At 38.0% G+C, this 16,101-nt stretch overlaps 1 protein-coding gene across 3 annotated transcripts in view; it reads left to right on the top strand.

Moving 5' to 3' along the window:
• The first annotated feature begins 4,649 nt into the window (after nucleotides 1-4,649).
• XKR9 (XK related 9) overlaps nucleotides 4,650-16,101 on the top strand; it is a 177,067-nt gene continuing 165,615 nt past the window's right edge. The window contains exon 1 of one of the 3 annotated variants that reach the window (XM_044067150.1): nucleotides 4,650-5,437. In XM_044067150.1, coding sequence (XP_043923085.1) covers nucleotides 5,136-5,437 — 302 coding nt within the window. In that variant the 5' untranslated portion in view covers nucleotides 4,650-5,135. Of the gene's footprint in view, nucleotides 5,438-6,835; nucleotides 7,066-10,836; nucleotides 11,024-16,101 lie in introns of those variants that run through there. The other 2 variants (XM_044067151.1, XM_044067152.1) reach the window with 2 other exon arrangements.

Here is a 16,101-nt window from a genome sequence, read left to right on the forward strand (position 1 = left end):
GAGTTTTTATTTAGATCTATTTCAGGGCTTTTCCTCTCAGACTTTAGTCACTCAGAGAGGATACCTCAGAATTCTGGATGCCATGGCATCTATGATTCTCATGATACCTTAGGCAAGACTCCATGAATAAGATACAATGGCATCTGAAGCTTCTTTGATAACAGCACCAAGTTATTATCTTTTCAGGTTCCACTTCTGGGATTTTTGGGAAGAGAAATTACTTGGTGGCGACATCAAATATCCCTGAATCCATGTCTCCTCTTCTCCCATCTTGCTCCAAAGCAGTCAGTCATCAGAGACACCCCAGACTTTGCTTGTGGAGTAGTGTCAAGGGTGATAAAAGTGCAAGTTATCTGGGACAACAAAGTCAGACACAAGCACATAAACATAAAAGAGATGTTTGCCATTATCAAGGCACTCATCTCGCTGGATCACCTCTCGTCCCCACAACCACGTCAAGTTGTTATAGACAGTACCAGAGTGATGCGGTACATAAACAAGCAAGGAGGAGCCAGATCTCACGTTATGTAGATTAGCCATGTTAGCAGGGGTTATAGCTTTACAGCACAAACTCACACTACAGGCATCTTACATTCTGTCAGAGCAAAATTATGTGGCAGACAAGTTGAGTAGGACAAAGGCAGACTCACACAAATGACAGCTAGATCAGAGGGTCTTTCAAGATATGATCCATCTGTGTGGAGTTAATCAAGTAGACAATTTTCCCTCTTCTCTGAACATTCAGCTGACAAATAATGTGCCTGGACTCCATGCAAGATCACCTGGAAGAAAGATGTTGCTTCTTTTCCTTGGATGGGAATTTTTCTGTATGCCTTCCCACCCATTCCAATGATATCCAGGGTACATATGAAGATTCAGAAGAAATCTCCCAAGATTACTGTAGTGACTCCCTTCTGGCCCAGGAAATAGTGGTTCTCCCTGCTTTTGAAAATGACCAAGGGCAATTACCACAAGCTTCCTTACAGAATGGGCATACTCACACAAGACAGGAGGAGTTTGATACACTCCAACCTTCAGTCTCTTCAACCAGCTACCAGGATGAGAGAATTCTATGTTTTAGGCACCTATTTTCTGAGGATGTATGAGTATTCAATGATGAAAGAAACCTGCTACTAGAAAATCATATATGAGTAAGTTGAGAAGATTTTCTGGTTGGTGCCAGTCCAGGAATCATGATCCTTTTAAGGCTCAAACTCCTGTGATTCATCAGTATTCAAGTGGCATATTATTAGTTTGCCTCTTTTACTCTTCTGTCAAGATTTACTTTTCTTCCATATCTGCATGTATGCTCTTAGATCTCCCCCTTTCTTCCCTACCAATGGTGAAACAGTTTTTGAAAGAAGTGCTACATATCCTCCCACCAAGAAGACAGGTAGCTCCTTCTTGGGATCTTAATCTTGTATTAGAAAAATGTACGCTGTTTACTTTTGAACCTGCTCATGAGGCTGAGTTGAAGTTCTTGTGTTGGAAAACAGTACTACGTATTGTTTTCAGTTCTGCACGGAGAGTATCTGAGTTATAAGCATTTATGGTGAGTCACCACTATATTCATTTTTCACATAGTTAGGGTAATTTTGAGGACGAATCCTTTTTGCCTAAGGTCATTTAAAGCCAGGCTATTCATTTCACTATTTTAATTCCAAAGTCAAAAGACTTTTACACATTCTGGATGTCCACAGGGAACTCAGATACTTCATTTACAGAACCTTCACAACTTTTAACCAAAGTTTTGTCTCATGTGAAGGTAAGAAAAAGGGACAACATGTGTCTAAGGAAACTGTTTCCAAATGCTTGTCACGTGTTAGGTTATTGTTTTTTTTTTTCTTTCTTTTTTTATTCTCACCAGAATGATACACTTCCAGGGAAAGTCAGGGCCCACTTTATCATAACTCTGAGTACTTATGTAGCATGTTGGAAGGGATGAACTCTAGAAATTTACTAGAGGCAGCAACTTGGTCACCTGAGTATACTTTTACAAAACACTACAAACTTGATTCCTTCACTAGGTTTAGAGCAAGCTTTGCTAGAACTATTCTCTAGGGGCTCTTGGACACTGATCCATCTTCCCTCCTTACTTTCTAAGCTCTGGTATTCACTGCATATAGCTTAGGCTACTGCAGTAGTGATCTAATGATGAACATAGAAGAGCTGTATAAGTAAACGTACCATAACAGTAGATTTTTGAATAGATTACTGCTTCAGTAGCTGCTCCCTCCACTCCCCTATGTTTACTATGATTTGCCAGTGGGATTTTTATTTATTTATTTATTTTTATGCTCCACTTGGCAGAGCTATATAGCCCCTTTCTCTCTCTTCTGAGGCAGAAAAAGTTGTAAACTTTTGGCTCCCTAGCCACACCTTTTATTTTGCACCTCACTTGCAGAGCAGATGGTAAGGCAAGTAGAAGGAACCCTAAAATTTTGGTAAGCTGGCTGTCTGGGCCAATGCTTGACGGGACATCCCATATAGCTTAGGTTAGTGCAGTAGTGATCTACATACCTCTCAAACTGCAGACATTGAGACAGGAACAAAGGCCATTGAAAAGCAGGAACATGCAGCTAAAAATCTGGACAACTAATTAGCATCAAATTTGATTATGAAATAGCACATAACAATTGCTGCTTCCAGTAGAAGTGTGAGAAACTATTCAGAAATGCATTTAAAAAAGAGACTGACAAAAATGATGGAAATTTTTAAGCACATTATCAAAGAAGCAGTGTAAAATATATAGAGACTTTAACTGCATTGCAATATTCTATCATGCAAGATCATTTATTTTGCTTCAGAAAATGGGAGATGTAAGATGTGTATCCTCTTTTATAAACTATTGCTGCCACAAGTATGTAGCATGACCTTTTGTGTATTAGATGGCTTGAAAAATCACACGTGATGGGGGAGAGTCAGAAAATTGTGTAAACGGGTAAATGAAGCCAGAAAATAGAGACCTACACCCCAAAATAGAAGCATCCTGTGCAGGAATAAATCAGGCCTAAAAAGAGAAATGTTCTTCCAAAATAGGGAGAGTTGATTGGTGATTTATTTGATCATTTACTGTTATGGTAAGTTTTCTCGCACAACTTCTTGCTTCTATAGACATCCTGTGACATCTAAGACGTCATGAATCTTGCAGCAATTACTTTTTTATTCATAGATTTAATATTATGCTGACTTTACCACACAAGTGTATTTTGTTTCTCTTGTTTTCTTTCATATTAAGGTGTTTCAAATATAGCATAGTAAGTTTGTACATTTAAAGAAAAAGAAAATGCAGAAATACTTGCATTTTGGCCAAGATATCATACAACTTCCAACTATATCTTTTAAGTTTTCTGTCAGGAATTTGAACAATGTCTAAAATAACGAGGAGAGGACAAATGCCCAATATTAGGGACAATTTTAACGTTATTTTAATTTGCTTAAAAATGATTAGCACAACAGGTTTTATATCGACATTAATTTTCGAACAATAAGAACCATTAAATTTTAATCCGTGATATTACTGACAGTGGAATCTTCAATGATTTACCCAAAAAAAAAATGGGAATGGGGCTGGCAGAGCAAGCATATGAGGAAAAAATCAGGTTCATTCTGCAAAAATGAAGCCTAGTGAGAAGTACGCTTCCCACAAGTAAAAAAGTAACAATGTCTAGTACTGTAATCCTGTAGAATATTGGCAGTGCTGTAGTACCCCACCAGCTGCACAGTAGCAAGGCCCACCTTAATTCTTCCCATAACATGCCCATGAGCGAATTTTTTTTTTTTTTTTTTTTTTTTACATTTTTTGCAGGGGGGCTGCACCCCCCACCCCCTGCAAATTCTTTGTCTTTCAGTTGCTCCCACACTAAATTGGGGAAAATGCACACCATCTGTGCAAACTGGCCGGTAGGGTACGCATGTACAGAATCAGCATAATATATGTCCCCCATATCTCTCAACCATACCACTCAACCTCTTAGACAATCTGGACAAAAGCCTAAAAGGATGGGGGGACACATAAGATAGATTTTAAATATTGCTCTTACAAACTTAGAAAGCTGATAGAATAGGTTTTGCATCAGCATGAATTTTCTGAAGGATGTGGAGTCTAACATTTAAATGTTTGTCATTATTTAATGATTTAAATCCTCGGCTATTTGCCAGAAAAGTACAGATTTTAGAGGCGCACGCCATAAATATGAGGCAAAAATCTGGACATTCAGGCAACAAAAATCTGTACAGATGAGAGGTATGCTCTCAACCTTAGAATAATAAATTTGAATGAAGCCTAAAATAATGGACGGACAAAGGCCCAAAAAATTGGGACAGATTTTACATATTGATTTTATAAACTTAGAAAGTTGCTAGAATAATAGGATTTGTGTTAACATGCATTTCCTGAAACATATGAAGTGTGAAACTCAGTAGTATATCTCATTATTTAGTGACTTCACTCCTCAGTGTTTTGCCAGAATATCACACGTTATGACCAAAACTATGCGGCAAAAATCTGGACAGCGAAAACCTGGACAGTTGAGATGTAAATCCTCCCCATGGCATTAACCAACCCCGTCAGACTATTACAACTGTAAAGGATGTCATATTGTGCTGTCTTAACAATTTGAGAGCTACTCAAAGGCAGTGAAGTGCAAAGTTCTTCCTCACCGCTAAAATAATAACAGAACAATTAGTGAGCGCCCATTCTCGTTTGAACTCGAGGCAGGTACTAAATGTAAGGAAAGGTTTCACTGAAAATATATGTCAGGAGGTATTCTGCAATTAATCACAGCAGGCCAATAATAACATAACATAGTCTCTCTCTCTCTCTGACACACGCACACACCTCTCTTCCGGGCATGATTAAGATATTCTTGCCTAGCACAGTGTTACCTTTTATGAACTTAGCATTACACAGCGATTCCTTTAAGAATGAGGAAGTTTTAGTTTCGTTTTTAATCCAGAATGTGACATCCCAAAAGATGCACTGTAAAACCGATGCCCAGTATGCCGATAGTTTCTGTCATTGACAGTGGGCCTGGTGCCTGTGCGGTTCTACAAAACAGTTCTATTACTGAGGGCACCGAAGGGTGAGGGCGGCAGGCCGCCCCTGTCCTCAGGACACCGTCGTGTTGCCCACTATGAGGAGGTTTACCAGACGGAACTTCTGCATGCTAATTCTAGGAATCGTGACTTATGTGTTTGACATTGTGACTGACATTTGGACTGCTTATATCCATTTAAGTGAGAAGCATTACATATGGTGTGCGCTGACCGCCGGGTTTGTACTCTTGTCCGGAGTAACAATACAAATTTTCAGTTACTCCTGGTTTTTGGACGATGAAGATCCAGGAGGCACAGGAGGTGCTTCGTGTTCGGACTGCAGCAAAGTCCTCTGCAAAGTTGCTGTAGTTCACTGTTGCCAATGTGGAATTTTTATGAGGTAGGTGTGATTATGAATTAAAACTAAACATATTTAGAACTTTGAACTTCTAAGACTTGACCTTACAATTGTGCATAACCACCAGACTGTTAATTGTATAATTGCTACTTTTTTAATCAGCGACTTCTACAGAAACTGCAGGCGTGTGTGGCAAAACCTTTAACGCCCTTCTCTTGATTACTTAGTGTACCATAAACGTGCATATTGGCACTTGGAATAGTTGCAATTAGAACAATGAAGGAATGCAATGTGGTGTTTATTCTGTATTTACAGTACTATAGTATCCGTAGGTACGATGAACCCTGCATAACTCAATACCTACCTCTCAGTTGTGCAGATTTTCCAGGTTTTTGCCTCATATTTTTGGTCCGTTTTTCATAAAATTGTGTTTTTCTGGCAAATTAGTGGCAAATCATTAAAGGTTGAAGTTAGAAAATAATGACAGACATTTGCGTTTAAGACTGCATTCCTTCAGAAAATTCATGCTAATGGAAAACCTGCCATTCTATCAACTTTCTAAGTTTTTAAGGGCAATATTTAAAATTTGTCCCCAATTTTGGGCCTTTGCCACACTTTTATATATGGCTTTGTCCAGGTTTCTTGCTCTAAGAGGGTGAGAGGTATGGTGAGATACTTATTTCATATTACAAATAACGCTCTGGCCAGCTGCTTTAAATGAGCCAGTATATTTTTGCATGTTGATATACCCTTGCTGCTGCAGTTAATGCATTCTTTTTTTAAGTCAGGCCTATTTAAGGGTACACACATTATTAAATAACTGTGTTGAGGGTACATGCATGATCAAATAACAGTTCTAAGCCCATACGAAGATTCCACATCCTTTTTTCGGGGCTTAGAATAGAACAGCCATCTGCTCAGAAGTATTAGAAAGTCTTCTTCTCTGTGACTTTCTCTTATACTGTTAAGATAATTTTAAAAGATAGTGCTATGATTTTAATGCTGTCAGGTTAAGAGATGTTTTGTCAGTACTTTTTCTTGTACTGTTAAGATAATTTTAAAATATAGTACTATGATTTTAATGCTGGCATTAAGAGATATTTAGTCAGTGCTAAGTTGAAAGCGTATTACTTATGGGATTTGCCCAGCTGACTTTCAGTGGCAAGGATTGCATGAGTTTTACAAAACGATATGAATATATTATGGAGTATGTTCGAGCTAGATCTTAAAATAAGAAAGTATATAGCAGGCGGGAATAGTGTTGCAGTATCCAAAGACATTTCAGATACATAGTGTGTTTTCATGATGGTCTGTAGTACGCAGATGTAACAGTGGAGACCCATTTGATTCTACTGCATTTGCACTTCCAGTGTTAACTATGGTCATATGTGATGCATTTTGCGTATTTGCGAGAACAGGTCATGTGGTTAATACATTTTTGGGGAAGAAAGAGAGGTACGTTGGCAACATTTTTTTTTGTTTCCTGAAGGTAGGAGATTGATAGTCCATTACGTCTTTAAAGACAGAGGTCGCGCTCGCTCCGACAGTGATATAACATAGAAACACATGTTTTGCCTAAGAAACTACGCACTGCACTTATTAGCAGCCCGGTATTTGATTAATGGAGGCATTTGTAAGAAGCGTGCAGTTTCTGTGGAGAAAGCATTTCAGTAAGTCAGCCAACCTTGAACATTATGAGTTTTTCTTTCTTCTTTTTTTGACATATAAGAAAACTGCATCAGCCCATAAGAACAAGACACAAAATGTTATGAAATATTGTTTTAATTCTACTATAATGTGATGTACTACTGTTTTGTATCTGTCATTAACAGTTCTGTGTGTGTGTGTGTGTGGGGGGGGGGGGGGGTGCTGCAACTTCTTTACCATTAATACCTCTCAAGTGTACCTCATTACGAGGAACGTACCTCATTTGGGTTCTTAAAAAGTTCACGTTCCTCAAAGTTCCACATTGAAAGACTGTCACACATTCAGTGTAAGGATTTTTAAGTGAAATCCATTGTAGGTAGAAATGAATCATATCAATGCATTAAAAGATCTTCTTTATAAGTAAAACCAGCATATTTTATCCATCCTATGACCTTCCTAGTTGAATTTGTTAGTAAGCCATTAGTATGTGCTCCACATTTTGCCCATTTGTTCCACATTATGAGGGCTAGTGTCGTCATTTTGGAGATGGAAGGTTGAGAGCTATGACCAAAATATACATTTATTCCACCCTTCGCAATGGAACTCTTTATATAATCTGTAGTTCCCTTGCATCTCTTTATATATGTCTCATCTCAAGCCATTAAACGTCCTGTACTTTTCAACTTTGCAGACTGGTAATGCCTTTGTCAGATGTACAGAATGTTCAGTTTACTAAGACAGTGAAAACTACATATGTATAATTTCTGCTTTTATTGGCAAATATTGTAAATTGAACAGAATTGAGTCATGCACAATGGTGAGGTGGATTTTCTGATTTACTGGTTTAGTATTGGAGTCATATGAACCATATGTATGAATTGTCATTGGTATTTCTAACCTACCTAACAACAATACTTGAATCTGCACTATTTTAGTATGGCCTCATACTTCTTTGTTGCACAAGACTGAAATAGGCCTCAATGAACTGTGCAAAACCATTGGCCAAGACTGAAACAGAAGATACTTAAATTACAACTTTCGGAATGGAACACTATTATTAGAAACTAAAATATCACAAGTGGTGGTACATAAAGGTGTGGTAGTTGTGACACTGAAACTATGACAGACCTCTAAGTTCATTTTACCCACAGTGGCAAGCCCTGCTGCATCCCTGACACCTATTCATTTTTTCCACTCATATTACACTGTTTCAGAGATTAATGTGGTATCTAGACTGAAACTAACGTGACTACTGACTCCTGCATGTACACTGTTATAAAGAATGTATACCTCAAAACTCTTATTTCAAACCCAAATTTAGCATGTTTTAGACTTTGTGCTTTAGTTATTTTCTGTTTCAACCTTTTAGCTCCCATTAGTGTTGTAAGTGGTAATCAAGACATATAAGTACTTCTCTGGTTTTGAGCAAATATGAATACTACTCAATGAAAATCCTTGCTGCAAGAAATACACAGTCAAGACCTGCCTTAGAGATAATTGTTATTTATTTTACATTCATTGACCTGGAAGTCCAGCTGGGAGGTTCCTTTTCAGTGGAATGTTTTAAGGAAAATATAGCACAGATAAAAGTTTCATTTTGTGATGGAAACATTTAATGTGTAAGACTGCAACTTCCGAAATCAACAACAGATTGCCCAAATTTCGAATTTCCTTTTAAATGCCAGTAGAAAAACAAAGGAAATTATTTCCTGTTACTAGGAGGTACGGGAATGACATTCCTTTGCATTTCTTTTTCTTTAATCACTGCTTGTTTTTATTATGTAGTTCTCTGAGCTGTAGTTTGTTCATGTTTAGTTCAACCTATCCATTTTCTAAGCATACAGTATCTGGTAGTTTTCAATGTACTGGTATATTTTCAAACTTTATTCTTTAATGTTTGTATCTCAAATAAAAAATGTCTAAAGATGCATCTTAAATTGTATTTTCACTTGGTGTAACAAACTGTTTTATATATATGTATATATATATATATATATATATATATATATATATATATATATATATGGTATATCTTCATATGTGTGAAGGCACATTTCTGAATGTGCATATCTGTGAACCGTTTAGCTGAATTCCGTTACACTGACTTCCCTAAGGATCATAAAAATATCGAAATTCGACATTCCCAATCGCTCCACCACCGAAACGAGTGCTACCATGGGTCAAAAAGGAGGCGAGGTTTTGTAATTCAGTGCTTCAGCCTCAAATTTCGCGGTTCACAGTTTGCGGTAGCAACATCGAAGATGTGGCCGTCAAACTTATGAAGGTATACTATATATATATATATATATATATATATATATATATATATATATACATTTAAACACGCGTCCTTGTGTTGAGGCACAGTAGTGTTCCAGTCATTGGGGGGGGGGGGTGACATTTCATTCGCATAAGGAAAAATAATAAACCACGGAGAAAGCTGAGAATCCTAAAAATCAGAAAAGAAGAACCATGCACTGTAGACAAGGTCAGCTGAGACTTCAGAGCAATCAAGCAATTATAACTTGTTTAGAAATCAAAATTTCTTTACTGAAAAACAAATACATGAGTGCTTGTTCCCTTAAACGAGCTTTGTCAGATCTAAGTCCAGTTTACATGACGTGCAGTGCTTATCTGCTTTAGCACAGAGATCATTGTTAATTAACTTGAGCTGGGTCATAAATGTATGTCATAGACTGTTCATCCAAACTACAGTAGGATAAGTCTCATCTTACATACCTGTTCTGCATATCTACTCCTACTGGTAGCCGATAGATTATAGCTTATGTGCTGTATTCTTATCCTGTGTGGCTAGTGACTAACTGATAAAATCACTTTATAGAAAGCTTGTCCCTGGCTATGTGTAACAATTAGCTCATCACTGTATCTGTGATGTGATAAGTAGTTGTTATTTGTCATGTTTAGATGTGGCAACAGGCACTAAAAAAATGTGACAACCAGTCAAATTAAAATCCTTAAGTATTATACTGTAGTAATCATAGCTGCAGCTAATCAGGATAATCTGGCTGAACCTGTGACTGGGAGCACCTGCCTTGTATCCTTTATGTCAGGAGTATATCACCTTTTCCATGAAAGGATGAATTCAACTTTCTAGTGATATATCAATTATAAACAACTGTACGGACTGTCTAATTCTTGGTAGTATACTACATTTACTTGATCATTCAGTATAGGCAAGACACCAATCTATCTAGTAGGAAATAATTCGTAGATTGTTAATACAGTACAAAGAAACATTAAGCATAAAGATCGGTCCACTACCAGTAGTCTTACACACTAAAACAAATTAGTAAAAGATACAAGAAAAACCTAGTCAAGCTAGAGTTTTCACTGGTGTGATACCTTAAACCTCCTGTAATAGAAGCCCGTGGGATATATGCAGTTGACCACTTAAGGACATCAAGTGTTTCATCCTCAACTTCCAAGTGCTCCAGATTATGTGGAACATGCCGTATTTAAGGCATGGAGCTCATAAAGTACTGTAGTCCTGTATTAAGAGTTTTGGTGCCACTTTGCACATTCTGATTGTCTCATATACAGCAAAAATAGCCAGTCGGTATGGAGGTAATATGAGCCAATCAAAGATCAACTACCAATGCAAAGCGAGCCAACCAGGAGAAGCAGAAAAATAAACAATCAGTAAGGGACTTACCAGTTACAGTTTTTGTGGCAATGTGATGGGGGGAGCACTTTACTTTTATTTGTGGTTTTAAAGCAACATCAGCTTTTTCTTAGGAGGGTGGGAGGTTCTTGGCATGAATGATTATTTCAGCAGCTGGCAATCATTTGGGGTCTGCAGCAGTTCAACTTCAATCATGGATATTAGGATCGTGGAACACAGCAGAAGAGCGGTGGAGAGAAGAGACTACAGTACAGTGTGCAAGCCAAAACTCACAGAATGATTTGTGATTTCTTCTCTGGGGAAGCATATCTTAATTGGTGGTATATCTTTGGCTGCAGGTAAGTGCTTAATTTTTAGTCCAGTTTTTGCTAGAACAGTGAAGAAAGAATAGGCATTTTTTTGTATATTTTTATAGTTTGTGTTCTACAGGATAGCAGAGTTCTCTGCTGTACATTTGGTGGGATTAGGCAAAGTCTGTCATCTTATTTTTTAGAGGGGTAGGGACATTCTAGCAGGATTTTATTTTCTATCTAAAGTGTTTGCACTGTCTGTAGGAAGGCAGAACAGTTTAATGCTAACTTCATCTAGGAGCTCAAATAACAAAAAGTATTAAATTATTTTGTTGAGTAATATTATTCAGAATTATTTACCATGAATGTAAGTTAAGTATTTTGTGTATTATAGTTTATTAGTGTTGCAGAGGATAGGGGAATTCTCTGCTATGCATTTAGTGGTGGGGATTCAGGGCTGTACCTCAAGCTGTCCTTCCCCACTGTCTGTAGGAGGGCAGAACAGCTCACTAATAACTTCAATTAGGAGCTCATGGCATGGCAAAAATGAGTTACATTATACTTACAAGTAATTTTTATATATTAATACGATTCAGTATTTACTGTGAATATTTGTTAAAATTGTTTTAACACTGTTTGTGTGACTGACCCTTTCACTGTGGAACTTCAAGGAACATTTTATAACTAAAAGTAAGGAATTTTCATTATAATGAAGTGCACTTGAGAGGTTTTGTTTAAAAAAAAATGTGAATTGCTCAGTAGAAAAAGTGTGTTGGTTGTGAGAGCTCAGTCTTATTCAAAATTGCTGCTTTTGCTTTCTGATTTTAAGTGCGTGATTTGCCATTGATTGTGTACTTGGTTATGGTAGTGTTATTCTGATTATACAATACATTTTTACTTACTTACACACTGTTTTTTGTGTACAGTGTTTACTGTTGGTTCATATATACTTCAACTTACTGATTTTGCTTGAAAAATGACTTCAGCTTGGCATCGTGAAAATGGTGTGTTTTTGCGGAGTGAGAAAATAGGGTGTTCCACATTTTGCCTGCTTGTCGCACATTATCAGGGTCTGTGTACCACAATGACCTCTTAAGAGACTGAAACGTATGGTTTCAGCTATATGGTGATTCTGGATGCCTATGACTTTTAGATTTCTGTTGTAGTTTTTACTTGACTGGCTTTTCTGTGTGACCTTTTTACTCCATTGTTTTGGTTTGTTAGTTGGGTTATTTTGCAGACACCCTAATGGTAATGGGCATCTGCTGGGTATAACAGCCCTGTGTTTCTAATGGTTAATTAAACAGTCCACTTGTGCTGTGCTGATGAGGCTATAATAAGGCCGAAGCATGCATGGCCTCAGCTAGTGGGGTTTGGCTTTAATGGCCTGAATTTGTCCATTAAATGACTTTAAAGTGTCATGGGCATTCAGAATTGCCATGTAGCTGAAACACCTGATGTTCGTAAGGGTCATTTGCATATATCCCATGTATGTCTAATGCAAGAGGTTTAAGGAATCACACTGTGGAAATTCTAATTCTCCCTAGACATCTCTGCAAAGGTTTTTTGCAACAGGCACTGGTACAAGACGCATGTAATGGGGGCTCACTGATTCCCATGGTGGGAACTACACTTTGTTGTTTTATAGGGATAACTACTGTAGCAACCTGCACTTATGACACAAGTTACTGACAACCTCTTATAATGTATAATGTACCTGTTTTGACAGTATATAGATTGAACAAACTGAAACAGAAGTTGGTTATCTCTTTCCCCATTTAACCCTGTTTGGTTCACTGCCATAGAATTGTTTGTGTCTCTTGGCTTTTCCCGGTTAGGGGTCGCCACAGTGGAACTCTGGTCCGCTAATGATTGGCAGTTGATTTTTACGTACCGGCTTGCCAGGCCTGACACACAACCTTCAATGAAGGTACGCCCATTCACGCATGTCTCCACGCAGATGACGCTCTAGCTGAGAATCAAACCGGACAGCGTCTTACTGTGAGGCGACAACGCTACCGCAGCACCACCACCACGGTAGTTCACTGTCATGGAATGCTGCAGTTTATCTTAAACCTAGGCCTAGCACATGCAGAGCAATTTCTTTTTTTCTCTGAACACACTTAATAACTGATATATCACTAGAAAGTTGAATTCATCCTGTCATGGAAAGGGTGGTATGCTCCTAACATAAAGGATACAAGGTAGGTGCTCCCAGTCACATGTTCAACCAAATTATCTTGACTAGCTGCAGTTATGATTCCAAAAATATAATACTTTAAGATTTTAATTTGACTGGTTGTCACGTGATGTTAGTATTTTTAATACCTGTTGCCCCCTTTAAACATGGCAAATAGCATCTACTTATCACACTTAAACCTAGGCCTAGCACATACAGAGCCATTTCTTTTTTCTCTGAACACACTTAAAAACTGATATATCACTAGAAAGTTGAATTCATCCTGTCATGGAAAGGGTGGTATGCTCCTGACATAAAGGATACAAGGTAGGTGCTCCCAGTCACATGTTCACCAAAAATATAATACGTTTAAGATTTTAATTTGACTGGTTGTCACGTGATGTTAGTATTTTTAATACCTGTTGCCCCCTTTAAACATGGCAAATAGCATCTACTTATCACATCACAGATACAATGATGTTTTTATAGTTATACATAACCAGAGGCAAGCTTGTTTGTATCAATTAGGCACTAGCTGCAAAGGATAGGAATACAGCACATAAGCTATAACCTATTGGCTGCCAGTAGGAGTAGATATGCAGAACAAGTGTGAAAGATGAGACCTATTCCTTTCTGCCTCGGCTGAACAGCCTATGATATACATTTATGACCCCAACTTGAGTTAATTAACAATGATCCCTTTGTTAAAGCAGAGACATACTGCTTGTCATGTAAACTGGATTTAGTTCTAATGAAGCTCATTTAAGGGTGAAAGTGCTCATCTGTTTGTTTTAAAGTAAATAAATTCAGATTTCCAAATAAGTTATAATGGCTTGATTACACTGAAGTCTCAACTGAGCTTGTCTACAGTACATGGCTCTTTTTCCCTGATTTTTTTAGGATTCTCAGCAAGCAGCATTGTTGCTTGCAAGTAAATGTTTTCCTTGTGGTTTATATATATATATATATATATATATATATATATATATATATATATATATATATATATATGTATATATACTGTATTTCTATAAATAAGACCTTAACAGAGAATAAGGCCTAGCATGGTTTTCCAGGGTGGTCATGATATAAGCCCTACCCCAAAAATAAGCCCCAGTTAAGGTCATCAACAACACATGATGGACTTGTTGAATTATAAAATAATAATATTATTGACATCTGTTGACTGAGGTTATCGTACTCTGCTTGCCATTTTCAGACCATTCGGACACTCAACTTCTTCTCTTTTCAGAAAGTCATAAGATTCTTTTCCCGGGAGTCCTCCACGATTCTTACTGTCACACTTGACGGTTGAGATCCTTGGCCCATAAACACTGGCAAGTGTACTTTTATTGGTTAAAGTACAGACAACACAAGTAGAACATGCGCACTTGATAATGAACGGGTGTGCTTGTGTCTTCTTAACCATCGCCATTTTGTGTTGGCACTCCTGTCTCGTAAGTCTTCAATTAACCCCCCCCCCCAGACAAGATGAGTGCAAAAAGAAAGAGCTATTCCATCGAGTTCAAAGACAGAATCGTGGAGGACTCCTGGGGAAAGAATCTGATGGCTTTCTGCAAAGAGAAGAAGTTGGATCTCTGAATGGTCTGAAAATGGCGAGCAGCGTACGATAACCTCAGTCAATAGGCCGACGAGGGAAATGCTATTAAGTGCAAGTGTGGATCAGGTCAGCAACCATTATTTCCTGAGTTGGAAGACATCATCTGTGAATGGATTGCTAACAGGAGTGCAAAGGCTTTGGTTGTGCGCAGGGCTGATATTCAACCATTTGCCTTTGCAATGGCACCACAGTTAGAAATATCCCCAGAAGAATTCAAAGCATCACAACATTGGCTGGATGGCTTCCTTCAGCGATATGAACTGTCTCTAAGAAGATCAGCAACACTGCTCAAGCTGGAAGATACTGAAGTTATTAAACGTGCACTTTCATTTAAGTCCTTTGTTGATGGCATCAACTTTTCTAAATACCAACTCTCCAACATGATTGCTATGGATGAAACTGCAGTGTTTATGGGCCAAGGATCTCAAACAACAGTTGATCAGAGGGGCGACTCGTCAATCTACATTCCCTCCACTGGTTACGAAAGTGCATGTGTTACCTGTATTTTGGCAATTAATCTAGATGGAAAGAACCCCCCACCTCTAATCATTAGTAAGGATAAGAAAGATAAGATTTAACGTGTTTCAGGCATTTACATTATTGAAACCAAAAAAGCCTGGTGCACACAAGCAGGAAGTCGGTCGATGTAATGCTGCCACTTGTTTTGTGAGGAGGCAAAAGAGGTCTGCTATTCTGGGATTCAGCCAGCACTCACCACACTAAAGACATGAAGAAATTCCGTGCACAGAAAAGAGTAGATCAAATAATGATTCCCGCAGGAATGACTGCCTATCTCCAGACTCTTGATATTGAAACAAGCCATTTAAGGACCATTTGCGCATTGAACTCAATGACTACATTGAAAATAAAATGGAGAGAAGTCAGGATAGAACTTTGTGAATCCTAGCCTGCAAGAGGTCGTGACTGGGGTGAAGAATTCATGGGATAAAATCACTGACAGCTGTGTTACCAATGCACTACGAGCAGGCTACATGGACATGCAGTGCTCATTTAAGGAGAGCTCTATTGCTAGGCATGACAGATTGGGGCCAGTGGTTCTACAGGAAATGGAGTCACAAGAAATTCAGGCTGGAATTCGGGGGTTGGAGACGTATGAGAATGTTCCAGAAGAAGATGACAGAACTGTATTTGAATAACCTTTCCGTTATTGGGGAAACAGAATGGATTGCTTCTGCTTTCAGCTGCCAGCAAGCTTTTGTCAGTTTTTTGACTTTATTGTGTTAAGGTAACGTTTCATTATTAAGGGGTAATTACAAAGTAAAGCCACTAGTTCCCAGACTTCATTTTTATGATTTTCCATCATTC

The sequence above is a fragment of the Protopterus annectens genome, chromosome 3.part1 (genome assembly GCF_019279795.1).
Source record: "Protopterus annectens isolate FY-2018-M chromosome 3.part1, PAN1.0, whole genome shotgun sequence".
NCBI classification, from domain to species: Eukaryota; Metazoa; Chordata; order Ceratodontiformes; family Protopteridae; genus Protopterus; species Protopterus annectens.